General features: G+C 43.9%; 1 protein-coding gene across 1 annotated transcript; it reads right to left on the reverse strand.

The window, feature by feature from the left end:
• Nucleotides 1-20,294: 20,294 nt before the first annotated feature.
• LOC131239509 (uncharacterized) lies at nucleotides 20,295-21,162 on the reverse strand. Its single transcript, XM_058237281.1, has one exon. The coding sequence runs from the start codon at nucleotides 21,013-21,015 to the stop codon at nucleotides 20,611-20,613; it is 405 nt and encodes a 134-aa protein (XP_058093264.1). The 5' UTR covers nucleotides 21,016-21,162; the 3' UTR covers nucleotides 20,295-20,610.
• Between the last annotated feature and the right edge of the window lie 882 nt (nucleotides 21,163-22,044).

Raw genomic sequence — 22,044 nt, forward strand, 5'->3', positions numbered from 1 at the left:
AATATATACATCAAGGTGGGGCCTGCATGAGTGGCCCACCTCTTCTTTCTCTTTTCTTCTTTTTCTTTTGCAAGTACACACCCAAGTCAGTATACACACTCCATGTTAACCTCGTCTGTCCAGCGTCCAGTGACGCTGGACGGTATGGATAAACACATGCATTGTGGTGGGTCCCACTTGGACATGGCCCACCAACTATATATATACATATATATATTTATATATTAGTATAATATAAGTATAATATACCATATATATATATATATATAAAATATATTCCCGCCAGATGGTGGATTTTTGCCTAAAATGTGGTGGGCCTCACTATTGATGAATGGAGTGGATTTAACATGATTTGGTAGGGTCCACTTCATTCTAGGGAGGGGAGAGAGAGAGAGAGAGAGAGAGAGAGAGAGAGAGAGATACGGTGATAGAGAGAAGGGACCCCGCCACTATGGGCCCTCCATTGATACAACACATACATCATGTGGGTCCCACAAAAAGTGGCCCTTAAAATTGAAAGCAACGGTAGATCACCCACCTTATCTTCCTTCTTCTTGGTCCCTTAGACTCCAATGCTCCTTAGCTTGCCTTTTGATGGAGGTTGATGGACTTTTGATGGTGTGGATGAAAGATGAGAGGGTGTAGATGGAAGATGAGAAGGTGGACCACACTTGTGGTATGGGGGAGAGGGGTTGGATGTGTGAAATTTTTGTTGCTTGGGAGATTTGAGAAATGAGAGAGAGGGTGAGATGATGGGAGTGATATGGATGGGTGAGGTGGTGGTTGTAATTAATGAGGTATGGGTTGGTTTGAAAAATGGGTAAAAGAGGGATGGTGAGGGAGAGAGAGGTTTGACTTATGGGAAAAGGAGGAGTGGGGTGGTTGTACTTGGATAAGGGATGCATTTATGGTTGATTGATGGGACTTATTGTAGAGATTCCCTCGAGATTCGCAACGCGCGGCGTTTCTTCAGAATAAACGCAGATCGACATCTTCTAGCCTGGGTATCGGGTCGATGCGCGAGTCGCTGCGTTGGAACCGCGGCGACGGCACGGTTGCCAAGATATAGGTTTCAGTTCGAGCCGACTTTGGCAAGCGAAACTCAGCTTAGGATCGCGCACAATCATCGGATATGGTGCAAAGGTTGTCGAAATTTGACCAAAAGGATCGCGGAAGCTAATGGAACGGTACGGACTAGGACATGGGTCTTACTGCTCTCTCCTCCAAATAAAAATTTCATCCTCGAAATTTACACATTCACTGCAACCAGACTTAACTCATGATAGAAGAGGAAACAAGGCATCATCAATAAAATCGGAGACAATATACATGATATAACATATGATCAATCATCAAAGTGATGGGGATAGCGCTCTCGAATCTCAACCTCGTGCTCCCATGATGCCTCATCAACAGAATGGTGACCCCACTGAACCTTCACCAAGGGGATGACCTTGGTTCAGAGGACCTGCTCCTTCCGATCAAGGATACGAACTGGCTGCTCGATGTAAGAAGCGTCCTCACGAATCTCCAACGGCTGCCAATCAATAACAGAAATGATGTCTGACCCACACTTCCTTAACATAGAGACATGGAAAATGTTGTGGATGCCAGACAACTGAGATGGTAAGGCAAGCCGATAGGCCATAGCTCCAAAGCGCTCAGTGATCTCAAAAAGTCCTATGAATTTCGGGGCAAGCTTGCTCTTCGCTCCAAATCAATCTACGCCCTTCATGGGCGAGACCTTGAGATACACGTGGTCCCCTACATCAAACTCCAAGGGACGACGCCGGCGATCAGCAAAACTCTTCTGTCGGCTCTGAGCTGTGCGCATGCTCTGCCTGATAATATCAATAACCTTTGATGTCTCCTGCACAAGCTCTAGACCTAGGAGACGCCGCTCTCCAACCTCGGTCCAACAACTCGGAGATCTTCACGATCTGCCATACAATGCCTCAAAAGGAGCCATGCCAATGGTCACCTGATAGCTGTTGTTGTATGCGAACTCAGCCAGTCACAAATGCTCATCACAGCTACCCCCAAAGTCAATCACGCAGGCCCGAAGCATATCCTCAAGGATCTAGTTGACGCTCTCGGTCTGGCCATCGGTCTGCAGATGATAAGCGGTACTGAGCTGCAAATCAGTGCCCATAGCTCTCTGAAAGCTCCTTCAAAACTGAGACGTGAACCTTGGGTCTCGGTCAGAAACGATCAAAACTGGAACGCCATGCAGTCTCACAATCTCCTCGATGAATAACCTAGCAAGTCGGTCCAGAGGTCAAGTCGCACGAATCGCAAGGAAATGTGCCGACTTCGTCAGACGATCCACGACAACCCAGATGGCGTCATGACCACGCTGAGTCCTCGATAAACCCATAATGAAATCTGTAGATACGTGCTCCCACTTCCACGTCGGGATGCTCAACGGCTACAATAGACTAGGGGGTCTCTAATGATCGGCCTTGACACGCTGGCATGTGTCACACTCGGCCACGAAACTGGTAATCTGGCGCTTCATCCCTGCCCAAAAATATTGTCTCCTCATATCATGATACATCTTCGTCGAGCTAGGGTGGATAGAAAACCGCGATCGATGTGCCTCGGTCATAAGATCTCTGCGCAACTCGAAAATATCCAGGACACATAATCGGCCTCTGAAGCGAAGTCCACCATCAGAACCAATCTACCAATCTGTCTGACTCTCAGATGCTACCTCTGCTCGATAATCCTGTAACGACTCATCTGTCTGCTGAGCCTCGATCACCCTTGCGACAAGAGAGGGTTAAATCGACAGGCTCGATAGCTGAACGATAGAAGACTGCAGACCAAAATTAAATTCATACTCTGCTATATCCTCGAGCATCCTCCACTCCTGAATCATCATATGTGCCACCAGGCCTCATGGCTGATGGCTGAGGGCATCCGCCACCACATTCACCTTGCCTCGGTGGTACTGGAGGTCGAAATCATAATCCTTTAGAAGCTCCATCCAGCGTCTCTGCCTCATGTTCAGCTCAGACTGAGAAAATAAATACTTCAAGCTCTTGTGGATAGAGAAGAGGTCGAACCTAACCCCATAGAGATAGTGTCTCCACACCTTCAGTGCGAAGACGACTGCTGCCAGCTCCAAATCATGCGTGGGGTAGTTCAACTCATGAACCTTGAGCTGATGAGACGCAAATGCTACAGGTCTGCCATGCTGCATCATGACAGCACCCAATCCAATACGTGAAGCATCGGTAAATACAACAAATCTATCACTCCCAAAGGGAAGAGTGAGGACATGAGCGGATGTCAGATGGTCCTTTAGCTCCACAAATGTTCGCTCATAGGAGTCACTCCAAATAAACTCTGCGCCCTTCCGAGTCAACCTGGTCAACGGGGCTGTAATACGGGAGAATCCCTCAATGAAACGCCGATAATATCCTGTTAAACCAAGGAAACTGCGGATCTCGGACACAGTCTTGGGCTGGCTCCACTGACTCACTGCTTCAACCTTTGAGGGGTCTACTGCGACACCCTCCCTCGTCACCACGTGACCGAGGAATCTCACCTCCTCCTGCCAAAACTCACACTTCTCCAGCTTCGCATATAGCTGGTGGGCACGAAGGGTCTGTAAGGCGATCTCCAGATGCTGCATATGGTCCTCACGGGTCCTCAAATATATCAGAATGTTATCGATGAAGACCACAACAAACTGATCGAGATATGGACAAAAGACCTCGTTCATCAACTGCATGAAGACCGCAGGTGCATTGGTCAGTCCAAAGGACATGACCTGAAACTTAAAATGATCGTAATGAGTCCTGAAAGCTGTCTTCGGGATGTCCTCCTCTCGAACCCAAATCTGATGATAACCAGAACGCAGGTCAATCTTCGAAAAGAACTGTGCATCCTTCAGCTGATCAAATAAATCGTCTATCCTCGGGAGTGGGTACTTGTTCTTAATCGTGACCTGATTGAGCTCGCGGTAATCCACACAGAGCCTCAACGAGTCATCCTTCTTCCTAACGAAGAGTATCGGCGCTCCCCACGGAGAACTGCTCAGACGAATAAATTCCAACTCACGTAACTCGTCTAACTGTCGCTGCAACTCACGCAACTCCATCAGTGCCATATGGTACGGGGCCTTCGAGATAAACTCGGTACCAAGCACAAGATCTATCTGGAACTCAATATGACGGCGCGGAGGTAATCCCGGAATCTCCTGGAACACGTCGGGGAAGTCGCAAACAATCGGCCATTGATAAATACAAATGGCAACAGGCTCCTCAACGGCGCAGGACATCAAGCAAGATAACGGCTCTCCTCGGGGCTCTGCAATGAACTGAAACTGCGGCAAGCCTGGTATGCAGAACGTGACTGTCCTCGCAGAACAGTCTAAAATAGCGTGGTACTCGGCAAGTCAATCCATGCCCAAGATAACGTTGAAATCTGTCATCGACAGCATAAATAAGTCAGCGGGCAAAAAGATATCACTGACTAGAATAGGATAAGATGAACAGAAACGGTCCGATATTGTGGTCCTCCCCAAGAGCGTCGATACGGTCAACCCCTCACTAGCAGACTCTGTCGACAATCCAGTCGATCGGTAGAAATCCTCGGACATGAATGAGTGAGAAGCACCAGAATCAAATAATACTCGGGTAATGCATGAAGAGACAGGAAGTATACCCTCGACGACTCCTCCGGATGACTGCGGGTCCTGCTGAGCCACGTAAAACCTGGCCTGAGCTGGCTGAGGAGGTGCCTGTCCCCTCTGAGGTCCTTGATGGTGCTGCTGTTGATGTCGCTGAGGCGCTCGAAACTGCTGCCTCTGCTGCTGGGGTCTCGGAGGCTACTGCTGTGCTGAGGGGTCCTCGGTGGTGGAATCTGCTGTCGCTGCTACCGCGGTACTCTCGGCTGCTGCTGTGGAGGCTGCTGTGGTGCTCTCGGCTGCTGTTGCCGAGGTCGAGGACACTCCCACCTACGGTGTCCTATCCCACCGCATCCATAGTAAGTGTCAGAAAGCTGTCTCTGTGGTGGTGCCGCTGGGGGTGCCGACGGTGCTACTAGTGCTCTGGCGGGTGGGTGACTCCTATACCTCTGTGGTCGTCGCTGCTACTGGGAGCCACTGGAGGGGGTCTGCCTCTTCTGACCCCTCCTCTGATCTCTATCAGCCTGCGTGCCGGCTCACTCTGTCTCATAAATTTGAGCCCTCCGCACTACTGCCCGGAAAGTCAAAAGCTCGTGCCCAATCACGTGGCCTCAAAGACCGTAACGTAAGCTGTTCTCGAAACGGCGGACCTTCCACCCCTCATCATCAACCATATATGGTGCAAACCTCGATAGCACCACGAAACGGGCCGCGTACTATGCCACGGTCATGTCCCCCTGCACCAGAGTCTCGAGCTCTAGTGTCCTCTAGCGTCGAATGTGGTCGGGGAAGTACTGCTCCTCGAATAGGTCGATAAAGTCCTCTCAAGTTCATACAAAATCAACGCCCGCTGCTCGGGAGACTGACGTCCACCAGTGCTCAGCCTCACCATGGAGGAGAAATACGGCTAATTGGACTCGCCGCTCAGTCGTGCATCCCATCGTCTCAAATATCTTTTCCATATCGGAGCGCCACCTCTCAGCTACAGTCGAATTTGTCTCGCCCTGGAAACGCGGAGGATCAAGCTGTCTAAACTCTTGAAGAAGGGCACTCGCGCGTTCCTGCTTGGCCTGGGCTGGAGAAACAACTGAGCGCCTGCCCTGCCACTGAAGCGCGGCAGTCACAGCTTGCAACATCTGCTGTAGCTGCGAGGCACTCACAGGCACGGTCGGGTTCGCACCGGCCTCGGGTGGAGGAACAACATCCTTAGGCAAGGGAGCAGGGATCTCTGGCGGTGGAACGGGAGGCATAAGTGGTAAAGCTGGAGCATCAGGTGCTGAAGCGGGGTGCGTTCGGGTCACTTTCCTGGGCGGCATGTCTTATAGGAAAGAACAATGACGTCAATCAACCTTGAGAATCGCACATTAGGGAACTCAAATGGTAGGTTTCACACTCGAAACTTAATCGCCCTAAACTCATAGCAAACATGTGATGTTGTTCTTGGTTATTCCCAAGTTATGCTCTGATACCAACTTCTGTCACGCCTCAAACTCAGAAACCGGGCTCTCAAAATTTTTGATCGCCGAATCTGGCGCCGACAGCCTCCATAGTACCCTATTCTCGGCTCCTGGCACCTATACACCAGGTTCCGATCCTGGGATGCTACAAGGAGGATTTCAAATCATCAGTTCAATTATAATGAGCATAACAAAAGCATAACCCACAAACAATAACCACAAGAACACCATCACAAAATCCACTATGATAAAAAACTTTAAGTACAATGCGTCTGAAGGGAAATACAAGATAATGCGAGTAACAAAACTCCAAAGGCTCGACCGCACACTCCTGTTGCTGCTACGCTACGGCTGCGACCTGGCGTCACCTGCAAGCATCAATCGTGCATAAGCTTATAGAAAGCTTAGTGGGTGGTGTAAGTGTGTGCGTCATGTGAGCGTGCTCAAGATGTAAGGTCGGAGAAATGCGGGATCATGCTGATGAACACATGTATGCAATTAGCCATACCAAGGCCATGCGGTGCAAAACATGAATGCGATCGGCCACATCAAGGCCATGCGATGTAGAATGCAAGTCAAGCATGTCAATTCTCATCCATATATCAATGCAGCTCCTCACTAGAACATCAAATCAGTGCGGTTCTCAGTATGGATAATCACCGAGGTCAAGTACACTCTATGCCAGCTTGCCGCCCCTATCTGGACGCACAACTGGGAGGGTGGAAGAGACCTCACTATCCGCCTCCAATATCGGGCCAGGCTCGTCGATAGCGGACCGATTCCTCAAGCTGGTCAAACTCAACCTAGAAATTGCCCCCTCACTCAGGCGGGTAAGGTCACACCCATTTTCAACCGACCACGACACAGTGAGAGATGCGGCCTACTGGTATACGGCCCTCGCACGCTCGTGTATCCACTCGGTCTCGACGTTGAAGTCATCCTCTGGTACCATCGGGTTTAGGGATTTTCACCTAGGGACATCTGTGGCACCCGCATGCTAAAACCAAATATTTTCGGTATCCAATCCTGCCATCCCCGATGTGTCTGTGGAGGATATGGCCCTGATGTCGCTAGGGCATACAGTAACTACAATTACACAAATGCAAGTGCATAAGTCACACTATCAGTCATGCAACAGTCCTGCGTGTACCATGCACTTATATGGGGCAACTCCGCTTATCAGGGAGCCCATAAACTGTTCACCTGAAGGCATATGCGATGATCGGTCACTCCTCACATCAGGTATACATATGATGCAAATGATCATGAATCATGGATCTATACTAAACATGTATAAAGAGATGGGCTCTGTGTATAACGGAGATGGGCCTAGACGGCTTACTTACCACAAGTATGGGCCTATCAGTGGGCCTTAGGGAGAGTTATAATGCAGACATTTAACCAACATTATCTATTCAATGTGGACGTCAAACCATCATTACTCCCAAGGTATAACCCACTATAAAATCAATAAATATACCATGGTGGAATCACACTACAATGGGCCTTATGTACGTCCTATTGGGCCTTGACCCATGGGCCTCCAGTACATCAAATGGGCCTCATACATGGGTCTCGTATGTACATATCAAGGTGGACCTCAACAAGGACCACCAATATATCAAGATGGGCCTCAACAATGGGCCTTAAATTATCTCCAAAATGGTTGGATAGTTGGATGAAATACATGCATCATGATGGAGCTCACTCTAATGGAGGGTATGGTTTACAATACATACATAAGTGGGTCCCATGTGGGGCCTACCATAATGTTTATTTCCCATCCAACCCATTGATAAGGTCATTCAGACTGGGGGCTAGAGTAATGTTTATTTTTCCAAGCAACCTAGGGCCCAACATAATGTTTATTTTCCAACCAACTGTTCATAAGGTCACATGGTCCAGGATAGGGCCCACTATAATATTTATTTATCATCCAATCTATTCATAAGGTCATGTGGACCAGAGGAGGGCCCACTGTGTCACGCCCCAAACCCGGGGACGGACAGCTTCTGTGATGCCCCGAATTCGGCACTCGACTTCCATACACCAAGTCCCGAGTTCGGCGCACCACAAGAAAGATTTTTGACTGATTTTTTATTTTATTTATATACATAGTAATACCTGAGCATGAAGATCCATGATCAAACTACCAAGCAACACTATCCATCATAAGTCCCGATGGTTATAAGTATAATTCTTTACAAAAGATACGTAACGTCAACATTGCCAAATCGAAGAATAGATGCAATGCATCGAGAAAGCTAAGTCTTCCGAGCTACTCCAACCCTAAAAAAATGGGAAATAGGAGGCTTAGGTAAAAAGCCTAGTGAGTACGCACATGTGTGCAGTGTGTCCTACATGCAGGCAAGATGAATATACTACAAGGAAATCATACCACAGCCATAACCATATTACATGCATCCGTAATCACATCATCATCATCATATTGTCATGCCATAATTATACAATATCAGAAATACTGACAAGTTCATAAGTCATACAATATCAGAGTACGCAATATAAATCAGCATGTTAATGAGGAGTTATAAAGAGCCGAATATCAGATGTCGAGGATGCAATGCAATATGTGGTGTGAATGAAATGACTATGCTGGAATGAAGTCGGGATGGTAGTACGTAGTATTGCAAACTATGAGGTCTATCACAAGGGACTTCTATCCAAAATAGTCCCATACCTAATTTGGATAGTAAGACTCAATGCGGTAAACTCTTGATCTCAGGTTAGTCGCGCACCCTAACCGAAATCTTGGCCATTACGAAGGTACACTCAACAAATAGTTGCGCACCACCAGCCCAAGTGAATAGTGAATGAATGAATGAATGAGTATGCAACTCCTACTCAATAAGTCCACATATCAGTATAGTTCATTTCTGGGATCATCACCAGGGTTTAGTACACTCCAAATGGCACTGTCTCTCTCCCAGCAGCACAGTCTAAGTGAGCGTAAGAAACCTCACTATCCACCTGGCCAATAGTCTGCCAATACCTATCTGGCACGTCGATAGCAGACCCATTTACGAGCTGGTCAAACTCAGCCTAGTAATGCCCCCTACCCTCGGGCGGGTAAGGCCACACCCCCTCCCAACCGACCATGATACAATGGGAGACGCGGCATCATGGTATTCGGCACTCGGGCGCTCATGTATCCACTCGGTCTCGACGTTGGGGCGTCTCCTGGCCTCGGAGGTTTAGAGATTTTCACCCAGGGACATCTATGGCGCCTGTATGCTAGAACCAAATATTTTCGGTGTCCCATCTGGCCATCCACGATATGCCTGTGAAAGCTACGGCCCTGATGTCGCTAGGGCACACAATGCAAAATGCATGAGTCATACAATACAGTCATGCATCAATCCTGCGCATACCGTGCACTCATGTGAGATAACCTCCGCCTATCAGGGAGTCTCATAATAATCTGTCCAACGACATATGCAATGGTCAACCACATCTCATAACAAACATGCAGATGATGCGTATGGGCATGTATGATAATGCTGTGCTGTCACATACTCATAATCAGTATCAATAACCAGCCTCAACAATTAGCTTCGACAATGTGGACATTTAACCAACATTGTCCTCAAGGAATGGCCCACATAAATATCAATACATACATCATGGTGAAATCACACCACATCGGTCCTTAGATACATCGCTTCGGGTCTCACACAAGGGCCGCACATTCATCGCATTGGGCCTCACTCATGGGTCGCATATACATCACATTGGGCCGTATCATATGTGCACTACACATCGCAATGGGCCTTAGCTCATGGGCCAAGAATACACCACATCAGGCTTCATGACCCATGGGCTTCAAATACTCAAGAGGTGAGCCTTACACATGGGCCTCAAATACATCACAATGAGCCACAACCCATGGGCTTAAAATATATCTCAATGAACCATGCCCATGAGTCTCAAATACATCACGTTGGGCTTCGCCCATGGGCTTTGAATACATTGCAAGTGGCCTTAAATCTATTTCATAGGTAGACCACATACTTGGGCCTAATACACATCAATATGGGCCGCATCACATGGGCCGAAAACACATCACAATGAGCTTCATCATATGGACCGAAAATATATCTCAATGGGCCTTGCCCATAGGCCACGAATACATGGCTACACCAATTATGATAAGTCTTATACCACAACCAATTCACACGTCACATAGTTAATGGCTCATATTTAGTGTCGCATGGTTAAAGGCCAAGAGCCACATTTCATCGTATCATTTACGGTTTAGAGATCACAGTGTATAGAATCCAGGACCTTTATAGCATTAGCTTGGGTAACATAACCCTACATCACATTCAGTTTAGTGTACAACTTAGTTATATGTGATTCAAGTGGCGGTATCTATATCGATAAGCACAAACCTACACTATTGAATGACCATCAATGCCACTTGATTTCATACGGTTAGGTGGCCTTGTACATATTTCTCATTCATACAATTAAATGACTACATATACTACATATACTCCACCATTGCCTATGATTAGGTGGCTATATATACATCAAATACCTACATCATTAATGGTCCAAATAGGGATATCACACCCTCACACCATTAGAGTCTACATATTTGTTATAATTAAACATGTTTAAGGGTTTAAACACAAGTTACATGATCCTATTACTTAGGACCATACTCTAACCAAAGTGCCAAGTGATCAAGGGTTGTCCACAACTAGCCCATTAAAGGGATTATTCATCATTACTTCAAAAATTACAATACTAGTTCGTCATATGTTCAACACATGGAGATTACCAACCCTTGTTGAAGAGGCCAAATGGTTGGCCCAAACAAGGCTACCACTGATGGGCCCACATAGCATTCACTTAAAATGGGCCTTAACATTCCTGCACCCACAAATAAATGGAATTTACAATGAGTTCTATATGGTTGAGCTATGGGGCTTTCCCATGAGGTTAAGTCATATGTGACTCACTTAAGACTTAGGTCTACTTTGATTTTAGTACAAATTCTAAAATGATATGAGGAAGTGGATGGTCCGCATGGATTAAATAGATACCCCATGGTGGCCTTAGGTTGGATTCAATAGTTAGGTCCTTATTCTCGCAACCTTGTATTATATGGTCCAATTCAGGTTGGATTGACTAATCTTTGGGACAATGCTTTAAAGGGGATCCGGTACATGGGCTAGATGGGTTGAATATGTAATACATCATCAGGATGACCCATAATAATTTTTTTAGTGATGAGAATTCAATTTATATTATTTCATAATGTATAGCTGTCTAATCATTGGATGGGCCTGCTTCATGGTAACATACCGTCAAAAGGGTTAATAAAATAGATAAACGGTGAGGATCTTAAATATATATCGTGTCATAGCCATGGTAGATTAAGTGGCATAACACCTGCATCAAAGTGGGCCATACCACACACAAGTTGAGAGGTTTACCCTCCATTAAATATTCATAATCGGGTCTATAGAGATGTGGTTCATAAATTCGGCCCATCCATTATGTGTGTCCCACTTGGTTGAGGGGTCAGACCAAGTTTTAGATACATCCATATTTTAGGTGGACCTAACAAGTGATTTTACATGCTCGAGCTTCGAGTTGTACGAATGGTTCAAGGAGATCAAAGTTACATGGGTCCTAAAGTGATGTATTTATTATACCTACACCTTTCATTTACTTTTAGAGATCATTTTAGAAAATTATCTAAAAATGAATCATAACCAAAGATTATCTGTACCTCACCTCAATCAGTGAGGATAATGATTTCACCGTTAAATCATTCATAGGGCCCTCCATAATGTTTATTTTCCATTCGATATGTTCATAAGGTCACTAAGACCTGAATTAAAGGGAAATACAAATTTCATATTGGTCCAAAACTTCTTACCCAAAAGGGTTCCAATGGTAGATATTCAATCCTTGCTGCTTTTGTAGTGTGGCCCACTTGATAGTTAGATCTATCTTATTTTTCTTCTCAAACCTTAAGACAAGCTCACCAAATGGATGGATGGTTTAGATATAACATATACCACATGATCAGACCCATGAAAATTGCTGATTTATTTAGCTTCATGAATTTATTTTTATTTTCATTTTTTTGATGGTGTGGGCCACATGAGTTCCGTGTACGGCTGAATTTTGAGGGTGACCCATTTTTAAAGGGGACCCATCAAATGCACGGTGCTGATGTTCGACATACATCAAGGTAGGGCCTGTGGTGGGGCCCATTTTCTTCCAGCGTGAACAGCAGACGCTGCTTGCTGTAGCGTCAGATGCTGACAGCAACAGCATTAGGCTGTTTTGCATTTTTTTTGTTTTTCATATTTGGGGCCCACAACAGGACGATCCAGTCCATCTGTTATATGTGTCCCACATGGTGGAGGGGCCAGTCCAAGTTTCAGATGTATAAAAATTTCAAGTGGGCCCCAACAAGTACTTTTATATGTTTTAACATATCTTCACATGATTTTTAATGGTGTGGCCTACTAGAGAACTGGATTGGCTTCATTTTTCGTTTCAACGCCTAAAATGATTTGAAAAATTGAATGGACGACGTGGATTTAATACATCAATCATGTTGGGGGCTGTTGTGGGCCCACAGCCCCCCTTCCTTTGTAAAAGCAGCCTACATGTTGCTACTTGCTGCAGCTCTTCCCGGGCGCTGTCAGCGTCCATCCTCCACCCACCCACACACACACACACACACATATATTTCATTTTTTTTATTTATCTATCTATTTATTTAGTTATTTATTTTTATTTCTTTTTTTTTTTGTGGTGCGTGAGAGTTGGCCCCATACATGGACAGTTTGGATGGCATACAAGCATGTTGGTGGGGCCCACTATCATTGGGTCCCACATAAAGTCTATAATAAATTATTTTTATTATTAATCTTTTTATATGTTATATATATTTTTCCATGAATCCACACCATTAACACATCATTATTATCATATCATCACCATTTTTTTTTATCATCTTTCTATATGTACTCTCCTCTATATCCACACCATTGATCACATCAGCATCCTCAAATTGTCATCACTAACAATTATACAAATAATAAAAAAGAAAACAAATTAAGAGTGGAGTGGGTGTACTCACCTTGATGAATTAGATGGATGGTTGAGATGGAATTGATGGTTGAGATGGATGGAAGGGATGTGATTGATGGCCCACCAAGATCAATCCTCTCTCTTTCTCTCTCTAATTGTAGAAAAATGGTGAAAGGCTAAGGGGTGGAGGTGTATTTATAGAGAAATGGATAAACTTTTGGTTAAGTTAGGCTAATGTGATTAATATTAACTTAGGCTATAATTCTGATAATTAATTCATGATTTGTAATTAATGGTGGATTAAAGAAGCATGGGATGGCATGGTTTGATGATGTCATACATGAGGTGTGGGATGGAAAGATGTTGACTTTGGGGACCACATGAGAGATGGGAGGTATGGGTGTGTGACATCACACACATGGGTAGAGATTCTCTCACCCATGTGTGGCATGTACATGTGTACATGACATGTGTTGTGCACATGTGTGGAATGAAATACATGATGCCATGCGCACATGATACACTTATTATTCTTCACGGTATATCTCACTAACGGAGTATCATACCGATGCACGGGTGGTACCTCTACGATCGCAGCGATGGGGCGGTCGATATGAGATAAGTTTCGAGGTCTTGGGGTTCCAGTCAGTTGGGTGTGTACTATGAATGATTAATCCATGTCTAGCTAAGGGCTTCAATCATCATAAGCATGAAAAATAGTACTGAATGGACCAGGTGTTACACACTGGACTGGGGCCCACAATGATATTTATTTGCCATGCAAACTGTTCACGTGGACCATGGGCCACGGTAATGTTTACTGCCATCCAATCTATTTATGAGATCACGTGGACTAGGGCCCACAGTGATGTGGTTCACACATCTAGTCCACCCATTGTGCATGTCCCACCTGGTTGAGGGTCCAGACCAAGTTTCAGTCACATCCAAATTTCAGGTAGGCCCCACCAACTAATTTTATATGTTTAGGCATGTCTTCACATGATTTTAAATGGTGTGGCCCACCGGAGTTCCGTATACAGCTGATTTTTGGGGTGGTCACCTGGACCGAGGGGACCCATCAAATGCATGGTGTTGATGTTCGAAATGCATCACGATGGGGGCCCACAGCTGGAGCCGTGAGGCCCAGCAGGTCATCCGTCAGTAGCTAGTGCAGGCGCTGCCTGCGCCTTCTGTCAGCGGCAGCAGTTGCTACTACTGCTTATATATATATATATATATTAAATCTATTTTTCCACAGATTTTCTTAGGTGGGGCCCATATCAACAAAATCCACTCCGTCCAGTTGCTCCTACGGCTCAAGACAAGCCCAACGGGTCAAATATCCGAGGTATTTTCGTGTATAGGGTCATCAAGTGAATTTTTAACGGTAAGGATCACCATTTTTCATGCTACGGCCCACCAGATACTCGGATTAATTTCATACCTCGGCTCAACGCCTAAAATAATTTCGAGAATGGAATGGATGGCTTGGATTAAATATATACATCAAGGTGGGGCCTGCATGAGTGGCCCACCTCTTCTTTCTCTTTTCTTCTTTTTCTTTTGCAAGTACACACCCAAGTCAGTATACACACTCCATGTTAGCCTCGTCTGTCCAGCGTCACTGGATGCTGGACGGTATGGATAAACACGCATTGTGGTGGGTCCCACATGGACGTGGCCCACCAACTATATATATATACACATATATATTTATATATTAGTATAATATAAGTATAATATACCATATATATATATAATATATATATTCCCACCGGATGGTGGATTTTTGCCTAAAATGTGGTGGGCCTCACTATTGATGAATGGAGTGGATTTAACATGATTTGATAGGGTCCACTTCATTCTAAGGAGGGGAAAGAGAGAGAGAGAGAGAGAGAGAGAGAGAGAGAGAGAGAGAGATACGGTGATAGAGAGGAGGGACCCTGCTACTATGGGCCCTCCATTGATACAACACATACATCATGTGGGTCCCACAACAAGTGGCCCTTAAAATTGAAAGCAACGGTAGATCACCCATCTTATTTTCATTCTTCTTGGTCCCTTAGACTCCAATGCTCCTTAGCTTGCCTTTTGATGGAGGTTGATGGACTTTTGATGGTGTGGATGAAAGATGAGAGGGTATAGATGGAAGATGAGAAGGTGGACCACACTTGTGGTTTGGGAGAGAGGGGTTGGACGTGTGAAATTTTTGTTGCTTGGGAGATTTGAGAAATGAGAGAGAGGGTGAGATGATGGGAGTGATATGGATGGGTGAGGTGGTGGTTGTAATTAATGAGGTATGGGTTGGTTTGAAAAATGGGTAAAAGAGGGATGGTGAGGAAGAGAGAGGTTTGACTTATGGGAAAAGGAGGAGTGGGGTGGTTGTACTTGGATAAGGGATGCATTTATGGTTGATTGATGGGACTTATTATAGAGATTCCCTCGAGATTCGCAATGCGCGGCATTTCTTTGGAATAAACGTAGATCGACATCTTCTAACCTGGGTATCGAGTCGATGCGTGAATCGCAGCATTGGAATCACGGCGACGGGGCAGTTGCCAAGATATAGGTTTCAGTTCGAGCTGACTTTAGCAAGCGGGACTCAGCTTAGGATCGCGCGCAATCGTCGGATACGGTGCGAAGGTTGTCGAAATTTGACCGGAAGGATCGCAGAAGCTAATGGAACGCTACGGACTAGGACACGGGTCTTACATTTGTGATTTGGGTAAACTTGTGGTTATGCTTAGTACGAGTTAAATGTACATTAAAAAATTCTCCTTGTAGGATCCCAGGATCAGAATCTAGCATATGGGCGCTGGGAGCCGAGAATGGGGTACTATGGAGGCTGTTGGTACCGGATTCGGCGATCAAAAATCTTGTGAGCCTAGTTTCCGAGTTTGGGGCGTGACAAGTCCTATCTCACTGAGGCGGGAGCTCGGGCAGTCGACACGGAGGCCAAGCTGATGAAGTCGAGGCCATGATTTCTGGGAGGGAGGCAGCCGCAGTAGAGGATTTTAAGGCATCTGAGGATCATACGGTTGAGCTAGATGATATATTCAATGTTGGATTCTAGAGATACTGTGAAGATGTCCAGCGACAATGGCCTAATCTCGACTTAAGGTGCCTCGATGATGATGCCCCTGAAGCCTCTGATGTTGCTGCCTCGAGGTCGAGGAAATTCCATAGAGCCGCACTTTTGTAGATGTATATTCTTTTTTTGAACAGCTATGTAATCCTCTCCATTATGAGTGAGAAGAATTTTTTTTGTCTAGCTTTGCATTTGTATGTGTCGATGGTCGTGCATGATTATTTAGTAAATAAGAGAGTCGAGAATGTGGACTTTAGTCTTGAAGTTAGTAGAGAAAAATTTATTCCTTCATAAAGGGAATTTTCACATGTCGCGGTCACTCGATGATCGACAGCTTACTCCTAAGGTGAGCAGTCTATGCACTGTAGATTCTCCTAGTTTTGCCCTCATTAATAGTAGATTTTCAGGTGCTCGACATTCTATGTATGGTGTAAGAGCTGACCCTGCACGTCTTCTAGTCGGTATGTCCCCGGGCAAACCATGCTACCTACCCTATATGGTCCTTCCCAGTTTGGTTCCAGGGCTCCTAAGTTGGGTTCCTTAGTGTTTTGGAAGATTTCTCGGAGGACTAAGTCACCTGCTCGTAATCAGCTCACCTTAACCCTCGTGTTGTAGTGCTAAGCAGCCCTATGTTATTAAGTGATGACCCTTAGTTGTGCCTTTTCCCTTAACTCTTCAATCAGGTTTAAACCCAAAGCTGGTTGTGCGTCATTTTCTTCCATATCGAATGGCTCGGTCCATCCTAAGGGCATCCTGATCTCAACTGGAATCAGTGCTTATGTGCCAAAGGCTAGGAAGAAGGGGGTTTCTCCAGTCATTATACAGGTCGTGGTTTAGGTATGTCTATAGAACATGTGCCCACTCCTCAACCCAGGCTCCTTTGAACTTTTCAACCTTAGTGTTTAAATGGCTCTTTATGATTTTATTGATAGCTTATACTTGTCCGTAAGCTTGGGGATGACGAGGTGAAGCAAAGGCATTGCGAATGCCGAACTTTTCGTACAGTCCTCAGAAACGGGCATTGTCGAACTGTCTTCCGTTGTTCGTTACAATGGTATAGGGAATGCCGAACCTACAGATGATATTCTTCTAGATGAAGTTGGTGGTCTTCGATTATTCAGTATTGTATGCATCCTAGACATGGTTCACTTCCTTTCGCGCATCTTATGACTTCTCTTACTTTACAATTCCGTATCCAAATATCGTCGATTGAGGCACCGTAGTCCAAATTACCCTTTAATTCTTCTAATATTCATATGATCAGACTATCACCTCTTCTTGAACAACGTGGTGATTAGGAGAAAAGGCAGGAAAGTGATGTTAATATGGATGATATTTTTGATGAATTAGAAGAATCAACAGAAGATTCCAACTACCAACCTTCTAATTATGATGAAAGGTTATCATCTTTAGAGAAGAGGATGGATGCTCTGCATGTGTCACATGAATCTCTTGCTCAAACTCAAAAATTGAATATGAAGTACATGAAGAAGTACTTCCACCACTTTAGTAGGAGTTTGAAGATAATTAATCCTACGATGCCTGCTCCATCTTCATCTGAGTCTGAATGATATTTGAATACATTTGGTCTGTAATAACTTTATTTATGGTTTGGTGTGACTCAACTTGATACACTTGACTTCTTTTCACTTGGTATTTATAATGTTTTATTGCTTAAACAGTTTATTCTAGTTGATTTGCTTCATTTAAATTACAACTTCTTTTGTCAACTTATGACAAAAAGGGTGAAAATTTTGCTATATGATTTAATGATGCATAGATATTACAATTGAATATATATATATATATATATATATATATATATATTAATGCATGGATATATCTTGTGTATGGCATTTGTAAAATAACTTGAGTATATTTCTCAGGGGGAGCAGCAGGTGTGCGGATTTTGATTCAAAACTTCAAGTTGATGGTTGAGTCCATGTATTTAATATGTGTATGTATGATGTGATGTGTATGTGTGTTTTGTCACAAAATTGACAAAGGGGGAGATTATAAGTGCTTGTATTCGAAGGACACATGTTGTTGTCAAATTTCATAGATAAAATGTTGGTTAGATTGTCAATACAGTTCTGTCCTCTACGACACTTCATAAAGAATTACTCAACATCACAAGACTAGAAGACTCGGTATGGTTACAAGTGAAATATTTGAAAGATCATTGTGTATGCCAACTATCAAGTAAAATGACCCTAGAAAGACCTTATATTAGAGGTTTTTAAACATGGCCTTATATGCTTAAAATGTAATATTTACTATGTAAATTCACTGAAGTTCGATGAGCCTAACCTCTGGTTCAGCCAACCCAATCTCAGTCTCAGCCAAGTTTACAACAACAATAAATAGAAAATTCTGGTGCAAGTTCGGCTAGCCCAACTTTGGGTTCGGCCACCAAACTTGGCTTGGGCAGGCCCGAAGGTGTCTCGGGTCAAGTTTCCATCAATGGAAACTTTCGAATTTTAAAGGGATTCGACCAGCCGAACCCTGAATTCAGCCAGGAGAATGGCAGATTCGGCCAGCTGAATTTTAGCTCAAGCTAACCAAATTTTTGATAAATCTTATCCCGCGAAATCCGCTAACTGTGGGAATAGTATCGTTGAAATTCGACCAACTGAAGTTGTTCTTAGACTAACGAAGTTCCAAATCATTTGGCTATAAATATGGACATTCTCTTATTATTTTCAAAATGAAAAAGTGTGATAAATCTTTCTCAAACAAATAGAGAAACTCAAGCCCTCCCAAAGCTATTTATGTGATAATTCTTTTTTTTTTTTTTTTTTAGCTTATTCAATTCCCTTTCTCAAGTTAGTTTTAAATGCAATTATAGAGTAATCTATACTCTATAAGAGAATCTGCCATTCGCCTGGGGGAATTCAGGGTTCGGCTATTAGGGTTTATATTCTTTGAATTATATTAGATCCCTATATCCATTCTGATTGAGCATACATTGCTTCATTGACATCAAAGAAAGAAGATCGTTGCATTTATTGAAGCCTCGACTTTATCAAGTATCTACAAATTAATGCTTTATCTTCTTAAGATAAGTATTGTTACTGTTTTATTATTTCATTTGGGTTTGTTAGATATCCCAAAAATCTCATTGTTACTGTTTTATTATTTCATTTGGGTTTGTTGAGATATCCCAGAAATCTCATCGGGTTGATTGGTGGTTAGCCCGTGAAAATCAGTGAGGGGGTTTTATTGTGGTAATCCCGTAAAAATCACAAGAACGGTAGGAGCCTGTTAAGGTGAACATGTGAAAACTTTGAAATAGTGGAAAACCAAAATTACAAGGGTAGTAATTTTAGGAGTGGAGTAGGTGTGTGTTAAACACCGAACCACTATTACTCATTGCGCATTCGTGGTGATTGATTTATTTGATTATCTACCTTTTATATTTTGAAAGTTTAATTTCAAGGATATCATGAAATAATGTTTTCCTGCCTAAAGTTTTAGGAGAATGTTGTCCTACAAATTAATTGAAATCAATGTTTTAATACTTTATGCGATTGAAAACATTATTTCCGTAAGTTTTTATAAGGAATTGGTATTGTCCTATCCCCATCCTCTAGGACATCTGTAGCTCATATTTCAGTCATGCTCTGCTTCCCATGAAGTTTGATGACCCATCCACATGAAGTAGTGGTGATTGAACGTTAACAGTTGAAAACTTCAGCTCAAAAGGGAGGCAGATCGAAGGCTCAAGGACCACACTACAGGAAGCAGTGGTGAATAAATGTTTACCGTTGAAAACTTCACGTGGGCCACAGAAGCTTTGAATATGTTCTCTTCGTCCAGGTCTATGGGACCTTACGAGGAGGCTGGATAGGAAATAAACATCATGGTGGCCCGGAGGAAGGTTTAAACGGGCCTACCTGATTATATTGCGTACGTTGCCTACCTGACGAGCTTACCAGCCTGATCATGGGGACGCATCTATAATCCGTGACGCTCATCAAGTGGCTCTGGGACTGTGTATATTCTCTACGACAAAGATCAGTTTCATGCACAAAAGAAATGGACGGTTCAAAGATATCAATCAACTATTCATATCCAGGATACATGTGTGACCTATCCAATTTTCAGCCGTAGCATGTTTACAGTCAATACCAGTTGATGAACGGCCCGGATCATGTAAACGTTTTCCACATTTGAACATGATCTGCGAAGTCGTCATCTCAAGCGTGCTAGCTATAGCATAGGTATCATTCTTTGATGAGTGAAACGATCCAGATGTTTTATCCTCGCCACGTCCGCATGGGCCTCAACTAATGAACGGTTTGGATCTCACATGCGTATGCCATGTCAGCACGTGCACCGCGAAGAGCCTATCCCAGCGCGCATCGCGTTTGGCGTTTGTCTCCTCTCCGTATCTGAAACAGATAGAAGAATGCAGAAACGATGGCTAGAGTAATGCCAACAACGCCAAGAACCAAGCTCCCTGCAATCAGCACCACCTCCATCACGTGACCTCTCCTCTCCCCCCTCACGTGACCTAACTCCACGGGCCCCGTCTCGTGCGGATCGCTCGGATTCCTCGCCACGACAGACGACGTCCCGTTGAAAAACGCCGCCATCTCGGGCGACTCCGCTCCCGACGAGCTCTGGTACGGCAAGCCGTGGTCCGACGGCTTGATTTCTCGAGACGCGAATCCGATGATCCAAATTGAAAGAATATGAACGGTTAGGATGAGGCCAGATGGACGGATCAGATTTCGCTGGAAAGAAAGCATTTTTGCTCTTCTTTGGGAATTTCAGGATCTGAATGAATGGCGGGAGTTGAAAAGAAAGAGAAGGAGATATTTGATACTTCAGCAGCAGAGGGTGACGCTTGATGCGCAGCTACTTTGAATCTGTACACGTGGCGCATAGTAAAGCAGATTTAACGGACTAGATCGAGGAAGACACAGTTGATAAGTCATCGTCCAATGATCGTATTGGTTGAACAATCCTAACTTTTGATTTGTTGTCACTTATTTGTTGAAATAAGACCGTTGGATATTTTTCATGTTAACCGTCGAATAAATGTCCACCGTTCAGATAAGTTTTTTTTTTTTTTTTTTCCTTGATACATATAAACTGGAATCATAATTTGAATTACTTGTTTGGCGTGCAGTAACGTGTAACGACGTGTACAATTTCCTATGGAAATTAGGAAATTATATTAGTCTAACTAAATGTCTTAATTACACCATAATTGAAGTATTTAGAATAATTAGAGTAGAGTACCATTTTTGCTAATCACGAACGGGTAGCATCGTAAACTTATTTAATCCCAACATTAATTGACACCCACGAGAAATCTTGAGGTTTAATTTATTTCAAAAATATCCTGATCAACCGAATTAAATCTAGACCGCGCATTTGTAGTCTACTAAATTCAAAAATTTAGAACGACATCTGTCTTGCTAGGCTTAATGTCCATTGCGGATATAGAACCGAGATAACGTTTAGGATTACTCAACTTTGACCCGCAAGCCGAGGGCATGGAATGTGCAATTACATTAAGTGATAACGTAAACTTAAGTGAATTGATCATTATTAGCTCTAGTCGAAGTTGTAACTTTTGGACCATTAGATGGTGACGACATTTATGGCACAGATGTAAATTATTACCCTACACGCATCCGTATAATTGTAATCTCAATCGACGCTTGATAATTGTCAATTTAAGCTAGGACTTTCCCCATTGATCAGCACATCCAATCGTCAAATGGTTGTATCCAAACATAAATCTCCTAGTGTGATACCTATCACATGGC

This window comes from Magnolia sinica, chromosome 1 (assembly GCF_029962835.1).
Source record: "Magnolia sinica isolate HGM2019 chromosome 1, MsV1, whole genome shotgun sequence".
Taxonomy (NCBI): Eukaryota; Viridiplantae; Streptophyta; class Magnoliopsida; order Magnoliales; family Magnoliaceae; genus Magnolia; species Magnolia sinica.